General features: G+C 39.1%; 1 protein-coding gene across 1 annotated transcript in view; it reads left to right on the top strand.

Moving 5' to 3' along the window:
- The first annotated feature begins 590 nt into the window (after positions 1 to 590).
- Positions 591 to 17,641, top strand: part of MAATS1 (MYCBP-associated, testis expressed 1) — a 29,974-nt gene continuing 12,923 nt past the window's right edge. The window contains exons 1-9 of the mRNA XM_009998210.1: positions 591 to 721; positions 3,461 to 3,544; positions 4,833 to 4,889; positions 5,751 to 5,932; positions 6,604 to 6,781; positions 7,108 to 7,265; positions 7,504 to 7,686; positions 7,800 to 7,942; positions 15,355 to 15,471. Coding sequence (XP_009996512.1) covers positions 591 to 721; positions 3,461 to 3,544; positions 4,833 to 4,889; positions 5,751 to 5,932; positions 6,604 to 6,781; positions 7,108 to 7,265; positions 7,504 to 7,686; positions 7,800 to 7,942; positions 15,355 to 15,471 — 1,233 coding nt within the window. The remainder of the gene's footprint in view (positions 722 to 3,460; positions 3,545 to 4,832; positions 4,890 to 5,750; positions 5,933 to 6,603; positions 6,782 to 7,107; positions 7,266 to 7,503; positions 7,687 to 7,799; positions 7,943 to 15,354; positions 15,472 to 17,641) is intronic.

Here is a 17,641-nt window from a genome sequence, read left to right as displayed (position 1 = left end):
GCAACAATTTATTGGCAGCCATAGATTTAGAGATTTAAGGCGTATCTACCCAGGGAAATTAGTACTTAGAAGGAAGGGTGTGGATTTTTAATGTGATCATTTTTGTGTGCTAACTCCCTGAGATATTTTTAATGTATGCTAAAACTGTAACAGTTTAAAATAATGTAACTTTGGAAGTGGAATATGTTACTTCACTTCTAGGGCATAGGAAAGAGGGAGTTACATGGGGTAATGTGCTATGAGTTCACATTACTGCACATTCACAGTTACTGCAGACTAACTACTTTATGTAACAACTTTACGTTAGACCTTTTGATTTTAAGTATAAGTTTAGACACTGGAAAACAGCCAGAAGACATATCTGTGCATCTGCTGCTGGTCTGATATTCACATCTTGAGAAGTACCATCCAACCAGCTGACATCATTAGCATATGTATGCCGCCTTCTTTCCCCTTCCCAAATGTGCAGGCCTGTAAATCACAGCAAGCTGAAATTCTCATCTCCTTCATGCAATTTGAAATCCTGAAATCGCCACCTCTCTTCTTTTTGTCCACACAACCATTAGGTAAAGGCAGCAATGCTCAGAAGTATGGTTAGTAGCATGATCCAGTTCCCAGGCTACAGTCAGTGCTTGGAGGGTAAAGATCCAGTGCCATTCGTTGACCAAAGATGGAGTGGGAGTGCTCAGCAGCGCCTGCAGGCTCTTTATCAGCTTGCTATGTAAGTGTTCCATGGTTGGATAATTTAAAACAAACATACAAACAAAACCAACAAAACCCCATGTGTGCTGAAGTGGAGATGACTGCAATTTGCTCCTACTTATATTTCCCTTGAAATTAAGAGATTGCAGCTGTTGTGGAGTATGGTTGCCCATCTGTTTCTTACAGGGTGGATATTGCACATTCCTTCCTCCCTGTGCTGTCTGCTTTGCAGTGGTTGCCAGGAAAGAGCAGAGAGTTATGTCAATCTCTTACACATCAGATAAGTTATGAAGACTTCAGTGACTCATGTGTGTTACTTCAGTGGGAGTTGTTTCCTTTTAGTTCTCTGCAGTTGCAGCTGGTTAGACTGCTTTTGCTGCTCATTCAGGAGTGTATGAGGCCTGAACCAGGACATGACATCTTTAGTGCAGGAGTTTTTGAATTGAACTTTCACCATGGCTTTGGGCTTCTCATTCAGAAAATAATTTTTTTTGAAAGTTTCTGTGTTTTGCCACAAAGTGCATTGTTTAGAGTCTTCTTGTAGCTGCATTCAAGACTGTAGCCCACAGCCTAGGTAGTTGTTTTCAGAGGTTTTTTCTGCATTAACAAGCAAAATTAGGCCATGGGCTTTTCATAACGTGCATGCTCTGGGGTTGCTGGTAACTGAGTTTTACCACATGCCAGACAGTAATCAGATGTTTTAAGAGTGATACAGCACATTTCACACCTAGTTTTGTTAATTTTCAAAAGTATATTATTCTCACTTCCATAATAAAATAAGAATATTGGAGCCTTTTTTTTTTTTTCCACATTATAATATTCAGCAGTTAAAAATGTCCTGATCACATGAAAGCCTCAGTGGCTTCTTATATTTTGCCCATTATTCTGTAACAAGAACTTATCTGATTCCTGGACTGCTTTAAAACTGATTTATATTTCGACAAAAAAGAATTTGCAAAGAATATTGCAATTAACAAAAAAATGAGAAATACATCCCCTCTGTTTCAACCTGCACTGATTGGCAGTGTTGCTGATGCAGAAGACAGAATATTTCCCAGCTGTCTTCTCAGTACTTGCATTGCCTCTGCAAGGTTACCAGGAATAAAAGCTCATTTATTTTGGCAAAGTCAGCAAATATAAGTCAAGGGCATGCATGAGGCAGGATCTGTGGAATAAAAGGGGCTATTTCACCAGGTTCCCATTGTGCCTATAACTATACCATAATAGGATGAGCAGCTTATGCTAATAAAGTTAGATCATAAGAATAAGTGCCCACCTGTGCTGAATGAAACACAGATCCATCTGGATGGATCAACAGTCAGATGTGTAGAGAGTCAGCTTGTGGAACTAGCCATCAGCTCAATTACTCATTTGAATTACAAACACAACTTCACAATAATAGGTTGATTAGTGCTGAGTAAGTATCTCAGGTTACTGCACTGCATCTGGAAACCTTCCCCTCTCTTGTTACATGATATGACTGAAAGTGCTCTGAACAGATGACTTTAAACTTACCTTGGCAGTAAATTGTATGTCATGGGAGGTTAGTGAAGCATCTCACTATAGCCTTTGCTGTAGTGGGTAGCCATACTGTGGCTCCCCAGCTTCCACAGTGCAGCTTGCAGGGCTTAGCTGGGGTCTTTGAAGACAACTGCTCTCAACATGCAATCCTATGTTTTGACCCCAGCTGTCAAGCAATGATACGTATTCTTAACTGTAGCTCTGTAAATATGCTTCTGTTTAAAATCAGGCAGCAGCAACAAGCTCCAGCATCCACAATCCCATACATCTGAGATCGGGATTCTTACAAGTTGCCAAAAAGGGTCTTATGAAAAACATGACCTTCAGGACTTTAAGGAAATTATTTACCTTAATGGCATGACCTGGGAAACTTTTTTTTTAAAAGAAGTTCCATCTCTTGTCCAGTGTAAAACTGTGGTATAAGGTTTTTGTGAAATCAAATAGTGTTCATGATGCATAGCTTTCAAATGACTCGTTTATACCCATTCTGTCACTCTCTGCCTTAATGAGATCTACCTTATTGTCCTCCAAAGTTTTAAAATTAAAAGAAAAACCCTCTAGGATATCATAATGAATAATTTAAGCAGTCTGCCTACTTTAAATTCAAAATAGGGACAAAACCCAAGAATATTCTTGTAAAAGAGACACTTGTTCCAGCATAGGTTTTGAAACATTCACATGGTCAGCCTAATTTTTCTCCTCTATCGGAGAATTCAAATTGAAATTGCTGATTCTAAAATTTTCCACATTTGCTCAAAATCTCTTTAGCTGTTTTTGAAAGGTCTTTACCTTTGTTCCTCATACTCTTTTACACATGCTACATGTTATGGAAAGTTTTTCACTCTTATTAAAATGAGCTTGCTCCCTCCTCTACCAGTAAAAGTTTACTTCACAAGCAAGTCACCAATTTTGTTCTTGACAAGTACATAAGAAAGTGTTATTAAAGGCAGCAAATGACCATTTCTTGTGCAGAGATTGTGGGGGAATATACATAAAACATCAAACTGTCTTGCTACGTATGTATGTATGAAAAAAGCAAAATATAATTGCTTGTATAAATGTGAGGGTTTGAGGGTTTTGTGGACTTTGTAGTGTGTATGTTTGATTGTCCAACCAGAGAAGCATAGAGAGAGAAGGAAATTAAAAAAAAAAAAACAAACACATAAGAAAAAGAGATCAGAACTGCTCTGAATGTATTTTTTAATGATAGTAAGGAATGCTGTATGTTGGCTTTTAGGGCTCAACCTTCTCTTCAAATGCCTCAAATTGTGTATGAAGATCCTGACGTTTATGGAAGGAATCGCTACAAGTATTTTGCACGGTAGGGAGTGAACTGATTTGAAAGAGAGCTGAGAAGCTTGCTTTTGTGTAGTTTAAAGAGCCTCTCTCTCTCTCTTTCTATACATATATATATATGTATATATATGCCAGAGCCTTATTTTTTGTCTTTTCTGCTAATTCTGTGGTCACTGCTATATAAAATTTAAATAGTAACCAAATCTTATATCACAAAGTCTTTCAAAATTCACACTATGTCAGAATTTTCAGGTAATGTGTTAGCACTTAAGCAAATGTACCAGGCATTCTGTACTTTATTGTTTTTAGAAAGCTTTGGGCTATAGATCCTCTGACACAAAGGGAGATGCTCACAAAACCATGTGATTCTCCAGACTCCTGGAAAGGTGCCTTCTTACTCCCAGTTTCTGGAAGGAGCAGAAAGGGACAAAAAGGAATCCTTCATTAACTTTTCAACAATGTCCTCCACTTCAGGACTGCTCTGCTCTTTCCAGAATGACAGTCCATTGCATGTCAGTAATGGACTCAAGTTCTAAACCAATAGCTGGTATGCAAACATTCTCATTTTAGTCACATACACTCTGAATTACATTCACTATTACAGTCAGTAGCTACTGGCCAGTATGTCCACTTCAAATATAAAAAAATTGCCAAGTTGAAGAAATTTAACATTTGTGGCTCCTTTAACAGCAAAAAGAGGATAAAAATTATTCTGTCTTCTTCAGTTTGAAATTAAGCTTTAAAGTCTCTCAAAGGCTAAGGGAAATGGATAATGAACTGAAATATGCAAACAGTAAAAATGTCTGGGAAGGAATTATTAATATGTTGTTGAGCCCATACCACTTTCAAGATACTTCATTAAATACTGCAAAAAAAGGAAACAATCATATTAGATAAGTCCAAAACACCTTACCAGCTGATTGTAGGAATTAATTTCAGGATTTCAAGAAGTTATTAAACAAACTTCCAAAAGCTCAAAGTGAAAAAAGTCAACTAATTTGTGAAACAAAAAAAAATGTTGGGAGCACACTCAAAACCAACTTATTTTGATTATTGTTTTGATTTGCAGTTCCACTTTCTGCTTTGACAGAAGAATAACACTCACTCCTACTAGTGAAAGTTTCTCTGTTGTTCCTGAGCTATGAAAGAATTGCTTAATATTCAGGCACAATTTTTAAATATGGAAGTACAGAACCTGAGTTGTCTAAAATCAGTCTAGCCCTATAGAAAGTAGTGGACTGTAGCTTTCATAAACCATGGTGATCTTTTAAGCTTATGGTTATTGTCTTATATCTGCATTTTCCTCTTTTCAGACCTCTCACCTCTTGTAATAAGCTGCTTCCACTAAATGGTACTTACGGAATGGCAAAGTAAGTATTGAGTTCTGGAATAATACAGATATAATGGGCCCCTTCTCACCAGAAGAAGATGGGGTAACTATTTAGTGGTTGACCAACAGGAAAAACTTGTTTAGAGGTAAGGAAGAATTTATTCACCATTGAGAATTCCTAAGCAAACAAATGACTGACTGGATAAGCACTTGCTTGCAGTAAGTAGTGCTTTGTGGGTAAAGGACATGTGCCTCAAAATGTGTTATGATTATGAAGGCTGAAACAGAAAGCTAAGTGTCTGAATCGTAGAAGAGGTGCCAATACAAAGAAGATTCTCCAATACAGCAATTTTGTTGGAAAATATTCTGATATTCTATTACAATCTCTGTGATAGTTCAGTGGTGTACTGCATCCACAAAGTAGTCTAATGTGGTTTTCAGTGAGGATCAAATTTTGAGGGGACAATTTCCTACTAGAGTCATTGGAAGTTGCACATGCTTACATCAGAATTGAATTTTTGTTCTGGAAATGTTGGGAAGATGAATGTGTAAGATAAATTGAAGCATCCCTACTTCTTTTTACCCTCAACTATTACTTACCTTTTGTGTCCATTAAAAGTAATGCTTTATAATGGATACATAGGCAAAATTTGCATGTGATAACTTGTGAGAGCTGAAACCAGAAGATTTCTGGATTGCTTGCCTAAGGAGGGAGGCTTCAGGAGGGCTACGTGTAGTCTCAGTCTACTTTTATTAAACACGATGGAGTTAACATCAATGGGAGCAATATTAAGACAAAACAAAGCACATTTGGATATGTAACTTTGACTTACTGTTGTGTTTCTCTTTTTCTGTTCTAAATGAACATGATAAATTTTCTTCATCTTGCATCTCTTTTTAGGACAGAGTCCTCTGTCAATTCAGCTGCAAGAGACAGCAAGGTCTTTGGTCCCAAGTCACGAACTTTGGGCACACAAACGGATTACAGGGATGGTGAAACACAGACAGATCCCTATTCCCCTGAATATGTAATTTCTGGTGGCTCAATCCCTGAACTTCTGACACTTGTTACTCTCACTTGGGGTGAGTTGAAAAATCAAGATAAATGTTAATAATAATTTCCCCTCTTTAGCAGGAGGTTCTTTTTTCTCAGTGTCAGGTTTTGGCAGCCCTTTGTTCTCTTCCTTTTGGTGCACTGATCTATTTTTGAAATAGGTCTGACATTTACCTACTTAATACTGCTACTCTGGAGTGGTTTAAAAAAGTTGTGAACTCATTCAATATAAAAAGGTCAAATGTTTTACAAATATTAACTAGTTGCAGTTTTTCCATTTAGCTGCTGTTCTTCAGCTGTTCTGAGTTAGTAAAAAACCAGTATGAGCACTGCTGCTCCAGAATACATCTGTGATCATCATCTCCCAGCGTCACATCTGCAATAGAGATGGACACAGGACATGCCAAAGAAAATGCTCATTCTAGAAGGTGTCTTCTTGGAAAGGTTTTTCCTCTTTTGCAGCCTGCAGCAGAGGAATTAAATATGAGTATTAATGTCAACTAAGCTATAAGCAACTGCAAGTTCTACCTTTCTTCATACTGTTGAATTTTACTGGCCTTAGAAGTATTTACTTCTGGCTACTGTCAGTTCTGCTTGTGTTTCACATAGGGGCTTTTGCCCATCAAGCCTTCTGATACTTTTTGGTAGTGTTTATTTGCTGGATTCACTGTTCTCCTAAAGAGGTTCTTGTCCCTGTAAGGTCGGGGGCTGCCAGCAGGACTAGCTGAGGTGGAGATGATTGAACGTGCCCGGGAAAAACGTGCATGGGAAGCAACTCTTCCGGCCCTGGACAGTCCCTCAAATATTGTGAAGAGGAGGAAAATGATGGAAGAAATGGAGAGGAAGGAGTGGGCCTTTAGAGAACAGGAAATAGAAGAGTAGGAGTCCGATTGTACTTTTAATTTCTTTTATTTCATTTTTGTTAGCTGAATAGAGGACTAAAAAGGTTTAAGGGATTGGCTGGAGGGTACAAGCTTTTTATTTCTGAAAAAATCTCCTGCTTTTGGGATGGGATATTATAGTTAATTTTAAAATAAGGGACTGCTACCACAATACTTTCCAGTAGTGCTAAACTCACTTTTTAAAATGAAAAATTAAATCTCAGATATGCAATATGAACTATGTGTAAATCAGTCAGTTGCCATGTAGGATTTGATGATGACAGCATTGAACAGAACACAGTAGGTCATACCTGTCCTTTCAGGTTGCAGGAGTTAAGACTGGAAATCTTTAAGAAGCTGCTGTGGAGGCGAGAGCAGAATCAGAATGAGCTGCGTGACAAGCGCTTGGAAGATCTCCGGCAAAATCATCAGAAGGCCAAGGAGGAGAAAATGAAAAAGATTCAGCATGAATATGCACTGAGTAAGTTTGAAAGACAGGGAGAGAGCAGTTTGAGACAGTTTTCACACAAGGCTGCAGTCTTTATTCACCTTCAAACTGGTTGCATCGGCCATATAAATCTGAGTGGGCAGCATTTGTTCTGGTCAAGCAGGTCATGTTTTTATGTTGACTAGCAAAAACTCATGTGAATTTCCAAAGATACGGCTTTTTTTGGACTATTTGTATGAAGAACCTTCTCACATTTGTATTTCCTTTTCAGTGCTCAGGAAACTGGTAGCTAAGAGGAAGAATTTGATGGGGAAGCTGGAGAGACGAGATATCATCAAAGAATATACTGACTTGGCATCACAAACGTATGCTCCTTTGTCTAGAAATGGTTATTTCCCAGACAACCATTCTGACCGCTATGTGGTACAAAACTTTTATCTTAACACCTTTGAAGGTAAGGCATTTTGGAAGGCTTAGATTGTATGAGATATTTACTTAAAAATGTTAACAAAACTCAAATTTGTCTCCCCACCACTCCATTACTTAATCGCTGTTTGTATTTCTTAGGACTGTATGAACTGGAAGCATCTCTCCCAGATTCTGTCACCCACGTCAAGATTAAAGCTCCAAAACCTAAGTGCACTATCACTAAGACTGGATATGTTAAAAGGTCAGCAAGACTGGAGGTGGACCTGGCACGGATGCACCAGGTATGGAGCTGCATCCAGCAGCATGTCAGTTCCTTTTAGATTTGAACTAATCAGGAAAACGCATTTGTACGTTTTCTCCCAATTTTCTGGGCTAAATTCATATTTCCTGTAAGACAACTTCAAGGACAGAATGAATCAGACATTCAGACTGTTGTAGACATGACCAGCAGCGTTCTGGAACTCAGACTGGAGTACTCTATCTCCCTAACATCTGTGCTTCTGCTCCTACCCTATAGAAAACAAACATAACTGCTTCTGTCTCCCTACAGATTAGGTATTTGGATTGGAACCTGTTGTGTCCATTAGAAATTCTCTCCTGCCATTTGCTGAGTCTCATTTCTCCCTTGGTTTTACAGCACACACGTGGCATGCCTACTGGTTCCACTGTCAAACTACTGATAATTAAATAAACCAAATCTGGATTCATGTTCTAAAAATTCTGTAGATTTTTTAAAAATGTACATCTTAAGTGCATATTGTGAAAACACCTGCAGCAAAGCATGATTAAAATGACCCTGCTCATAGAATCAAATCAGAACAGTGAATGCACATGTTGTTCCCTGTTGTTCCAGCATCTGATTTGCAAAACATGCTAATAGTGTTTTGCATTTCTTGATTTATCACAACTGTTCATGCAGATGAGGTGTCCATATAGGCAATTAACCACCAAGGAAAGAAATCCCTCATTTGCATCTACAATCACAATATTTGTAAATGACACGTACTTTTATAGTATGCTTCTTGTGATGCTGCTGAGGGTTACCTTTCTTTTAAAACGAGGTATACTCTTGGTTGCCTGCTGTATTTCTGAAAAATATTTAATATCATTTGCAAAGCTTGGCAACTTTCAATCATGCTTTTATATAGTGAAGAAATATTTCATAATTGGAAATTATGTGCATGGGTTTCCTGTTGTAGTGTAATTTAACAATACTTTAAACATAGTAACTTTTTTCCTAATTAATTTTAAATTGAAACCTTGTCCTGAAAAATCAATATATTACCTCAAATTTAAATTTAATTGGATTTTGCAAAAGATTGCGTCTGATTTTTATCCAGAAGGAAATTTTTAAAAGAAAATCTTGAGTACTATAGGAAGTGTTCAAGAACTAAGGACATGGATCCACTGCAGTTTTAGAGAAGAAGACACTCAAAAGAGTTTGAGTTTGGGTGCTTTTTGCATAAAATTCAAGTAATGACTGTGCATAATTTAGGTCGAAACACAGTTCTCAGAGGCAGCAGAACATTAGCCCAAGCTTTCAGAGCTCAATTCTTACAGCAAATGTATTCTGTTTGGTCAAAATACTTCTCAAGGCTTGAAAGACTAGATTGGAATGTCTAAAATGTAGCCATGAGGAAGAAGTATGTCCTAGTGCTGGCTGCTCACACAATAAAGGGTCTTCAAAGAAAAATTAGTGGCCAAAGAGAGATGGAATGCAGAACAAAAGCAGACAGGTCTGCCTATTTTCTGTTTTAAATCAATGTAGATCACTTTGTCTACATTGATTTATACCAACTAAGGGGCTAACAGAACTAATACTCATTCCCCCACCACAGAAAGGCAAAATGTATATTCTTTTAAAATCACAAAGCGTTTCCTTTGCAGACAAGGATGATAAATACACTATGCAAAAATTGACTGCTGCTCCTAGATATACAGAAGAAGACACAAGACTGGTTGGTCCAGACAAGCAGAAAATATGGACACTGTGAAACACCCAGACTTCCTCAGCCACTGTTAGATTTAAACAAACTTTCTGTTCCAAGCAACAAGAAATTATTGCCCTACTTAGCGCTTGAGCTCTGTGGTACTGTTACTGTTCACTTCTCCCATAGGAGGTTTTTGCTTGTTAGGTTTGGAGACTATAGCATGTTCTGCCTCAGCAGGGCCTCTCTTGACAGGTCCATCTCATAAGCTACTGGAGCTGGCAAGAACAGGGCAGTAAAGGGTGCGGAACACTTGACTTAGGAGAATTTAGCACTTGACAAGACAGCTGTCTGACCACTTGGCACAGGCAGTCCCAATCATGCGAACAACCTCCATCACACACATTGTGAAAGAAAGAGGTTTAGGTAATTAGCAATCATAGGAGGGCACTGTGTTACTTTGCATTATTCTATAGCTGAGCAGGTAGATCACTTTTTAAAAGCTTCTTTTTAGTGCTGTCCAAGCACACTTAATGCATTTCCTCCTATAAACGTAGAAATACAACAGAACTCTAGAAAATTCAGACTACACAGTGATCTAGCTCTAGAATGACTTTCTTTCATTTTCCCTGGATAATCTGTAGAAAGAGGTTGCGGGTAGAGGAGAAATGCTAGATTTTGGCCTCAGTAGTAATTTATTTTAATAAAGGAAGTTTCCAAAGCTTGCTTTTCTGGCCAAGCAAGTGGCAAGATGGACTAGTCCTCCTCATTATGTTGCTCTTGGTTTGCCAGAGAAGACCCAGGCCAGTCAGTCTCACCCCTGTGCCTGTCAAGGTCATGGAGCAAATCCTCCTCAAAGCTATGCTAAGGCACATGGAAAATAAGAAGGTGATTGGTGACAACCAACACAGTTTCACTAAGGGCAAATTGTGCTGGTGGCCCTCTCTATAATGGGGTTACAGCACAGGTGGATAAGGGAAGAGCAACTGTTGTAGTCTCCCTGGACTTGTACAAAGTGTATGACACTGTCCTGCACAGCATCCTTGTCTCTAAATTGGAGAGACATGGTCTTAACTGATGGAGCACTCAGTGGGTAAAGAGTTGGCTGGGTGGTCACACTCAAAAGAGTTAGAGTCAACAGCTTGATGAACAAGTGGAGTTCAGTGACAAGTGATGTTCCTCAGTGGTTTGCAGGGGGACTGGTGCTGTTTAACATCTTCATCAGTGACATGGACAGTGGGGTTGAGTGCACCCTTAGCAAGTTGGGCAACACCACCAAGCTGTGTGGTGCGGTCAACACGCTGGAGGAAAGTGATGCCATACAGAGGGACCTTGAGAGGCTTGAGACGTGGGCCTGTGCAAAGCACATGAAGTTTAACACGGACAAGTGCAAGGTCCTGCACCTGGGTTGGGGCAATCCCAAGCAGAAATACAGGCTGGGCAAAGAACGGACTGAGAACAGCCCTGAGGAGAAGGACTTGGAGGTGCTGGGTGCTGGGGCGCTCAACATGAGCCAGCAGTGTGCGCTTGCAGCCCAGAGAGCCAACCATGTCTGAGGCTGCATCCAAAAATGCGCTTGCAGCCCAGAGAGCCAACCATGTCTCAGGCTGCATCCAAAAAAGCATGGCCAGCAGGTCAAGAGAGGTGATTCTTTCCCTCTACTCTGCTTTTGTGAGACCCCACCTGCAGCATTGTGTCCAGTTCTGGAGCCCCCAATACAGGAAGGACATGGAACTCTTGGAGGGAGTCCAGAGCAGGGCCACGAAGATGATCTGAGGGCTGGAGCACCTCTCCATGAAGACAGGCTGAGAGAGTTGGGGTTGTTCAGCCTGAAGAAGAGAAGACTTGAAGGGGCTACAGGAAAGCTGGGGAGGGACTTTTTACAAGAGCATGTAGGGGAAACAGTTTTAAGTTGAGAAGAGGATATATTTAGGTTCAACATTAGGAAGGAATTATTCACTGTGAGGATGGTGAGACACTCTCCCAGCTTGCCCAGGGAAGTTGTGGCTGTCCCCTCTCTGGAAGTGTTCAAGGCCAGGTTGAATTGGGTTTGGAGCAGCATGGTCTAGTGGGAATTGTCCCTGCCCATGCAATGAGGGTTGGATCTAGATGATCTATAAGGTCCCTTCCGATCCAAATAATTCTATGATTCTATGATACTGAGGGTTTTTCCTAAGCTTAAAGCTTGTAAGAGGGGTTGAGCAGTTATCCAAGCAGCTACAAAAAGTATCTGTGTCATCTTAAGTATAAAAACAGCTTCTTCCAGACTTGAAACTAAGCCAAAAATGAGTTATTTTAAAGCAAACTTTTTGAGGATCATCCTGAAACATTTTATGTATATTTATGTACATACATGCATATTATGTACATTCAGTATTCTTTCAATAATTCTCTAAAACAAGAGAACATGGCTGAAACAGGAGTGACCCAGACTTTACAGTAAAAACAACTATCTTCATCTTAAGCCAGAGCTGTAGAGTGACAAGGAAAGTTTCTAGCCAGTGCAGATGACACTGCTTTAAGGAGTGTTAAGTGAGCCTTTGTGTAGACAGTCTTGTGTGAAAATCTGAGCCAATAGGAGATAGCATAGTGATATAACTAGTTACTATTAGAAAATAAATGCATCTAGGCAACTGAATACACCAAGGAATGAAGGAGCTGCTGAAGAAATCTCAGTGCAGAACAATGCCTGACTTTAGACTGACCCTGTATGCTCTAATGACTCAAGCAGGGTGAAGTGTCAGTTGGTTTCAAAGTGCTGGATCAAGATGATGTCAGAATAAGGAATCTCTCACCTAAGCATTAAGTACAACTCTCATCATGTCTGTTTTCTTTTATCCAGTTGGATAGGAAAGAGGTGGAGAAGTAGGGGGCCCAAGAATGTTTCTGGAGAAAATCTGCCAACTTCAAAGCATAGGAAAACCTGTTCAAGCAGTTATTTCATCAAGAGCAGATCTCCAGCACAGTGTTAGTTGGCTTACGCTCAGACAAGCTTTAAGAGCTATTATGTCAGTCTGGATCAGCCAAGATGCAGCAGCCATGCTGCATTGCAAAGTAGGTCTGGATAATCTCAACTTCTTCATTCACAGGCAAAAAGGAAGAAGGAGAAATGTGACTGTATAGTCTGTGCTGTACATGAAAATAAATTACACCTAGTGTCTTGTGAAAAGGAGAGCATCACAGAGGAGAAAAGGGAGGAAGCTAAAAAAGGGTTTATTTGAATGGAGAGTTGTTTTTCAAGCTACTATCCTGTCAAAAGTTCTGCTTCTATCAGAAGCTAGCAAATAAGCTAAAGTGTATGGCCAAAAGCATGAGTGCCATTTGCTGTTCACTGTATTTGCCAGGAAAATGAAAAGGAGCTTAATTGGGTGGTCCCATTGAACCAGACTGTGCTATTACCCTGAAGTTACAACCTGAAAAAAAGTAATGTAGTCTGTCTCAGGAAAATTAGAGTGTCATGTGTAGGCAGTAACATTTGAATTATGTTGTTCAGAAACTTAGCACTTTTTTTCTTTTTAAATAAAGTATTTTACAATGATTCTTGGGCCCTAGTTTCCATATTTTGAAAAATGGTAACTCACTAAGTTAGGCACAACCAGTTAATGCAAAAAAAAGATTTTCTTTTTCTTCTCTTACATTAAAGTCTTACAATAACTTTAAACCTCAGATTAAAGAAAGGAAATGGTAAGCATTTTTGACTTAGTAATGATAGCAAAGCAGGCACTAGACTGTGCTGACATGAAAAAGTAAAACCACTTCTGGGAACTGCAGTATCTCTCAAATCTACATTAATAACAATTCCCTCTTGTCAGAAGTGCTCAATAGATGCTTCTGTCTTTACAAGTTGTTATCTTGGTTGTATTTTGTTTTTCTGGTTAGCAAGAAGTATTTTTGGAAGCTAAGGTTTTATTAGAAAAATTCTCATGAATGCAATATTGTACTAGTAAACATAGGAGCTATTGTTTTCAAAAGAATCACAATTACAGCAGCTTTTTTCTTTCAATTGCCCCTTCCCCCCCAACATGCAAAACACCTTATAAATAGCAAGCACTGTTAAAATCTTCACACCAGAGAGCTCTAAGGTTGTCAAATACAAGAAACAGTTTGGAAAATCTCTCACCATTTTTAAGCTATAACAATTCCACGTGGCTTATAAGCAGTTTATAGGCTTTGATTCTTGCATTATTATTGTTAACTTGGTCCATTTCAGAAGTTTTTGATAATGAAGCATTTTATCCCCTCCACCTAGAAATCTCTCTCCTTTTCTGAAGGCATTAATTATCCTGGCCTGAAAGGTCAGATCAAATATGCAAGAAGAGTTTTGTACAATGACCCCTGGAGTTTCAAAACTTCATTAATTTTACAATTAAATTCTGTGTAAGTGCTGTCAATGTCCTGTTACTGGATAGAGACATTTATCATAGGACTTTTTTCTGAAGTTTTTCTTTGGTTTCCCTCCCTAGTGAAATACAGTATTTTAGGGAGCAAGAAAAGAAAAAGGAGCATTTTTCCTTGCTGGAATATGTCTGTTCTTTCAGTAAGACTACAGATCCAACCCAGACAGTAGTAGGATTATAATTTTGAAGGAGCTTTAAATGTGCATACTCTATTCCCTTTTCTTGGTGAACCAAAGTGTGAGGCCCTACAGTAGGCAGGTCTTGCCATGCAGTTGGAAATTATTATCTTGTTCCAAGTAGCTTGCCATGGGCAGTTGGCAGGACTTTGGCTCTCTAAACAGTTTGAAAATATCTTGAAAGAGTTGAGGCTGCAATGGCATTTCCACTCCTTGCCTTCTTTGGCTGACATAGTTTGTCATCTGCCTCCAAACAGCTACAAGGTCAACAAGATAAAACCCACTCTTAATGGACTTCTGGATTTTCTTGGTAGGAGGAAGTTCTCAAGCAAGTCCATTTTCACAAATGGCTGTGGATGCCACGGGGCTGCTGGGCAGTTGCAGATGAGCAGAGAAGAGTTTAAAAAATGTTTTGCAAGGAACAGCTCCTGGATCATTCAGTTTAACACAGTAGCAACATATGATACAAAGATATTTCACTAAGGAAGGGCCACAGAACAGTGACACTACACTCTTCAAGTGACCCCCTTCATAAAATCTCCTGGCCACATAATATTTCTAACCTGCAGTAACAAGCATTATGCCTATAGTTAAAGGCAAAGAGCTATAACCATTCTCAGTGATATGTAAACCGTAAATAAATGGTGGTATTCCTATTCATTTTTATATTTTGGAAGAATCTTACCTCTATCTTGTAGGAAAATAATTAATGTTTTTGTCATTACGTAAGGAAAGTAACACACACACACCTGCCTCTGTTTGCATTTGGGTCAGTGTTTAATTGGTTTGACAAGATTCCCATTTTAAAATTTAAAAAATAGTACAGTTTTTAAAAATAATGTATTAGAGAATAACTTCATACCAATTTTTTATCAATTGTAGGTGACTTACTATGAAATTGCCAATGGCTTATTTGTAAATAAAGTAAAATAACTGTGTCTTCCTTCTTAAAAATTATATTGAAATTCTTAACGGTGTCTTCTGACCAACCAATAGCCTCATCTAGTGATGACATTCAGTTTTTCGGTCCATGTGCAATAAGAAATGGAAGCCATAAGCCTGCAAAGTGCAAAATACTTTCAGCTCCCCATAGTCCATGTGACCAGCAACAGTCAAGTCAGCATCTAGAGGACTGTCCTTATTGTGTTGTTCTATCTACCCCAGTTCTGGTTAAATTGTATGTCTCTTCCAGGCACTGCTAGAGAAGAAGAACAAAGTCAAGGAGCCAAAGAAGGCCCTTCGTCTCCTTGAAAAAATAGAAAAGCCTGTTCCTCGGCCCCTCACTCCAATCCTAGAAGGGCCATCAATTGTAAGTGGGTTTTAGAATTTATTTTTTTTTTTTTTCTGTTGATCCCTGAGTATTTCCTACATGGTTGTTAAAGGAATGTCCGGAGAAGGAAAGAAGTGAGCTTTATCTTTTTTTGCATATATTCACGTTAGAAACAGCCATCACTATTTCTTAAGACTCTCTTAGTCTGCCTTTATTCTATAAAGACACTAGCAGATGGAGAATTGGAAATGTTTTAAAATATCCTTGGCCAAATCCTTAAATAAACTTTGTTTTATAAAGACATTAGTTAGTAGACATGTTATGCCCTTGTTCTTGCTGAACAAAAAATGCAGAATATTGTTGTTGTTATTATTTCTTATTATCATTATCATTACATTAGTGTTTTCCAGCCTTCTCATCTGACAACACTGTCATAATCCAGCAGAGCCATTAAGTTTAGCCCCACTAAAGTCAGTGAGACTTTGAGTGCTCAGCACTGAGCACACACTTCATCAATTTGGTGAAGTGAAGCTCTTGTCATCACGGAGGTTGCAGCCTTTGATGAGCGTGCTCCAGTTCACAGAAAATTATTCTTCTGCAGAGACTGAAATAGCAGTAATGATGTGTCATGGGGGATGTGATGTGCTGTAGGAAAAAACAGCTTTTTAGAGGAGCTGCAAGTTCTTTTCCTTTCATGAAGTAATGTACTTAAGAGGTGGTTGCCCCAGTGGATTGCTTTATCTGCTTATTAACAGCATTTTCATGATGTAGTAAGAATCAGACACAATTACCATTTAAGCTTGTGAATTTAAAAGAGCCACACAACCATGAAAGGGAGAAAAAGTCTTACTAGATCATCCATGCTGTCTTCCCTTGTGCGGTGTGACGTCCTGTGTTTTGTGCAGTCTGTTTTAAGATGACTGAAACAAGAAACTCTCCTGGGGAAGGGCTTTCCACAGCTTTACTGACTCCGAGGTGTTAGATATTGTATTGCAATGGTAGGTTGACATCATTTAGATTTACCAGTTTAGCAGATTTTTAAGTACTTCCATGTAATATGGGAATAAATCAGAAAAAGTTATCCCCAAGTTGTTGTTATTCTTGAGCATGCTTACGTAAAGAATTCCAATACAATGGAATTCCACCTAAATGAATTCTGCCAATTCTGGTTTATCTTCAAGTATCTTTATGTGTGAACACATAAAAGAGTGGAGCTCTTTAGTTAAGCTGCATCTGTAAAATTAGGCCACTTCAGCTGCTGAAGAGCAGCACAAACATCTCCTGCCTTGCAGAATCCAAGTAAGGTTTCTCCTACCAGCAGGCTGTGAGGAGCATTGAATTTGAAGCTCTCCTCTGTTGTTAATGCTACTCTTCCTGCCATACACAGATACAAATACCAACTGCTAAGTGCACCAGCCTCCTCCTGCTCCAGTTGAGGATCTCAAAAGCAAAGTATGATAGAGTGACAGTCTGGTGACATGGACAACAAAGGGATATAAAAGAAAGTGGAGAGAATAGAAGCACTATCACAGGCCTCCTCAGTTTCTCTACTCCAATAATTTCTTAGGCACCTACTAGCCACAACAACAGAGTGCCTCTGAATTCCTTCACTGGTTTATCACTTTCCTCCAGCCCCCTCTAGTTTTCAACCTGCTCCTAGATTCTTCTATATCCTCAATTCCTTTGTGTTCTTTCTTTTTCTTTTTCTTGCAAGTCATGATAGGCTTTCTGTCTCGCCTCGCTCTTTCCTGCTGCTCTCCCTGCTCATCAGGCAGACAGAGAAGCTGATGATGATTACCCTTGCTAAGGCATTATTTGTAACAGTGAATGATACAAGTACAGAAAATTGCATCCCACAAAAATTTAAGCCACATCTTAGTTTAAATCAAACTTAGCAGTTTGGCTTACCTGTCCAGTATATGTACCATCTCCATTTCCAAAACTCTGTCCTGAAGGGGTTTAATGTGTAACCACATGATGTGGTACAGTCTAGCTCTCTAACTGGACTGAAAAATTCATCCCCTCTTTCCAGAGAACATACCAAATCATAAGGCAGTCCTTTAGCTAGTTCTGCTTTGCTCCTCCTGGATGGTGGTGTGGAAAGGCAGGAATACTTCCTTTTGCTTTTGGAAAAAATAGTTTGCAACACCTAAGAAAAAACAGATACTAAGTTTCAAGCCCACACCACTTCTCTCATCCCACGCTCTTC

This window comes from Chaetura pelagica, unplaced genomic scaffold, assembly GCF_000747805.2.
Source record: "Chaetura pelagica isolate M959 unplaced genomic scaffold, ChaPel_1.0 scaffold65, whole genome shotgun sequence".
Lineage (NCBI taxonomy): Eukaryota > Metazoa > Chordata > Aves > Apodiformes > Apodidae > Chaetura > Chaetura pelagica.
Note: the sequence above shows the minus strand (reverse complement) of the source record. Positions and strands in the feature narration are given on the sequence as shown.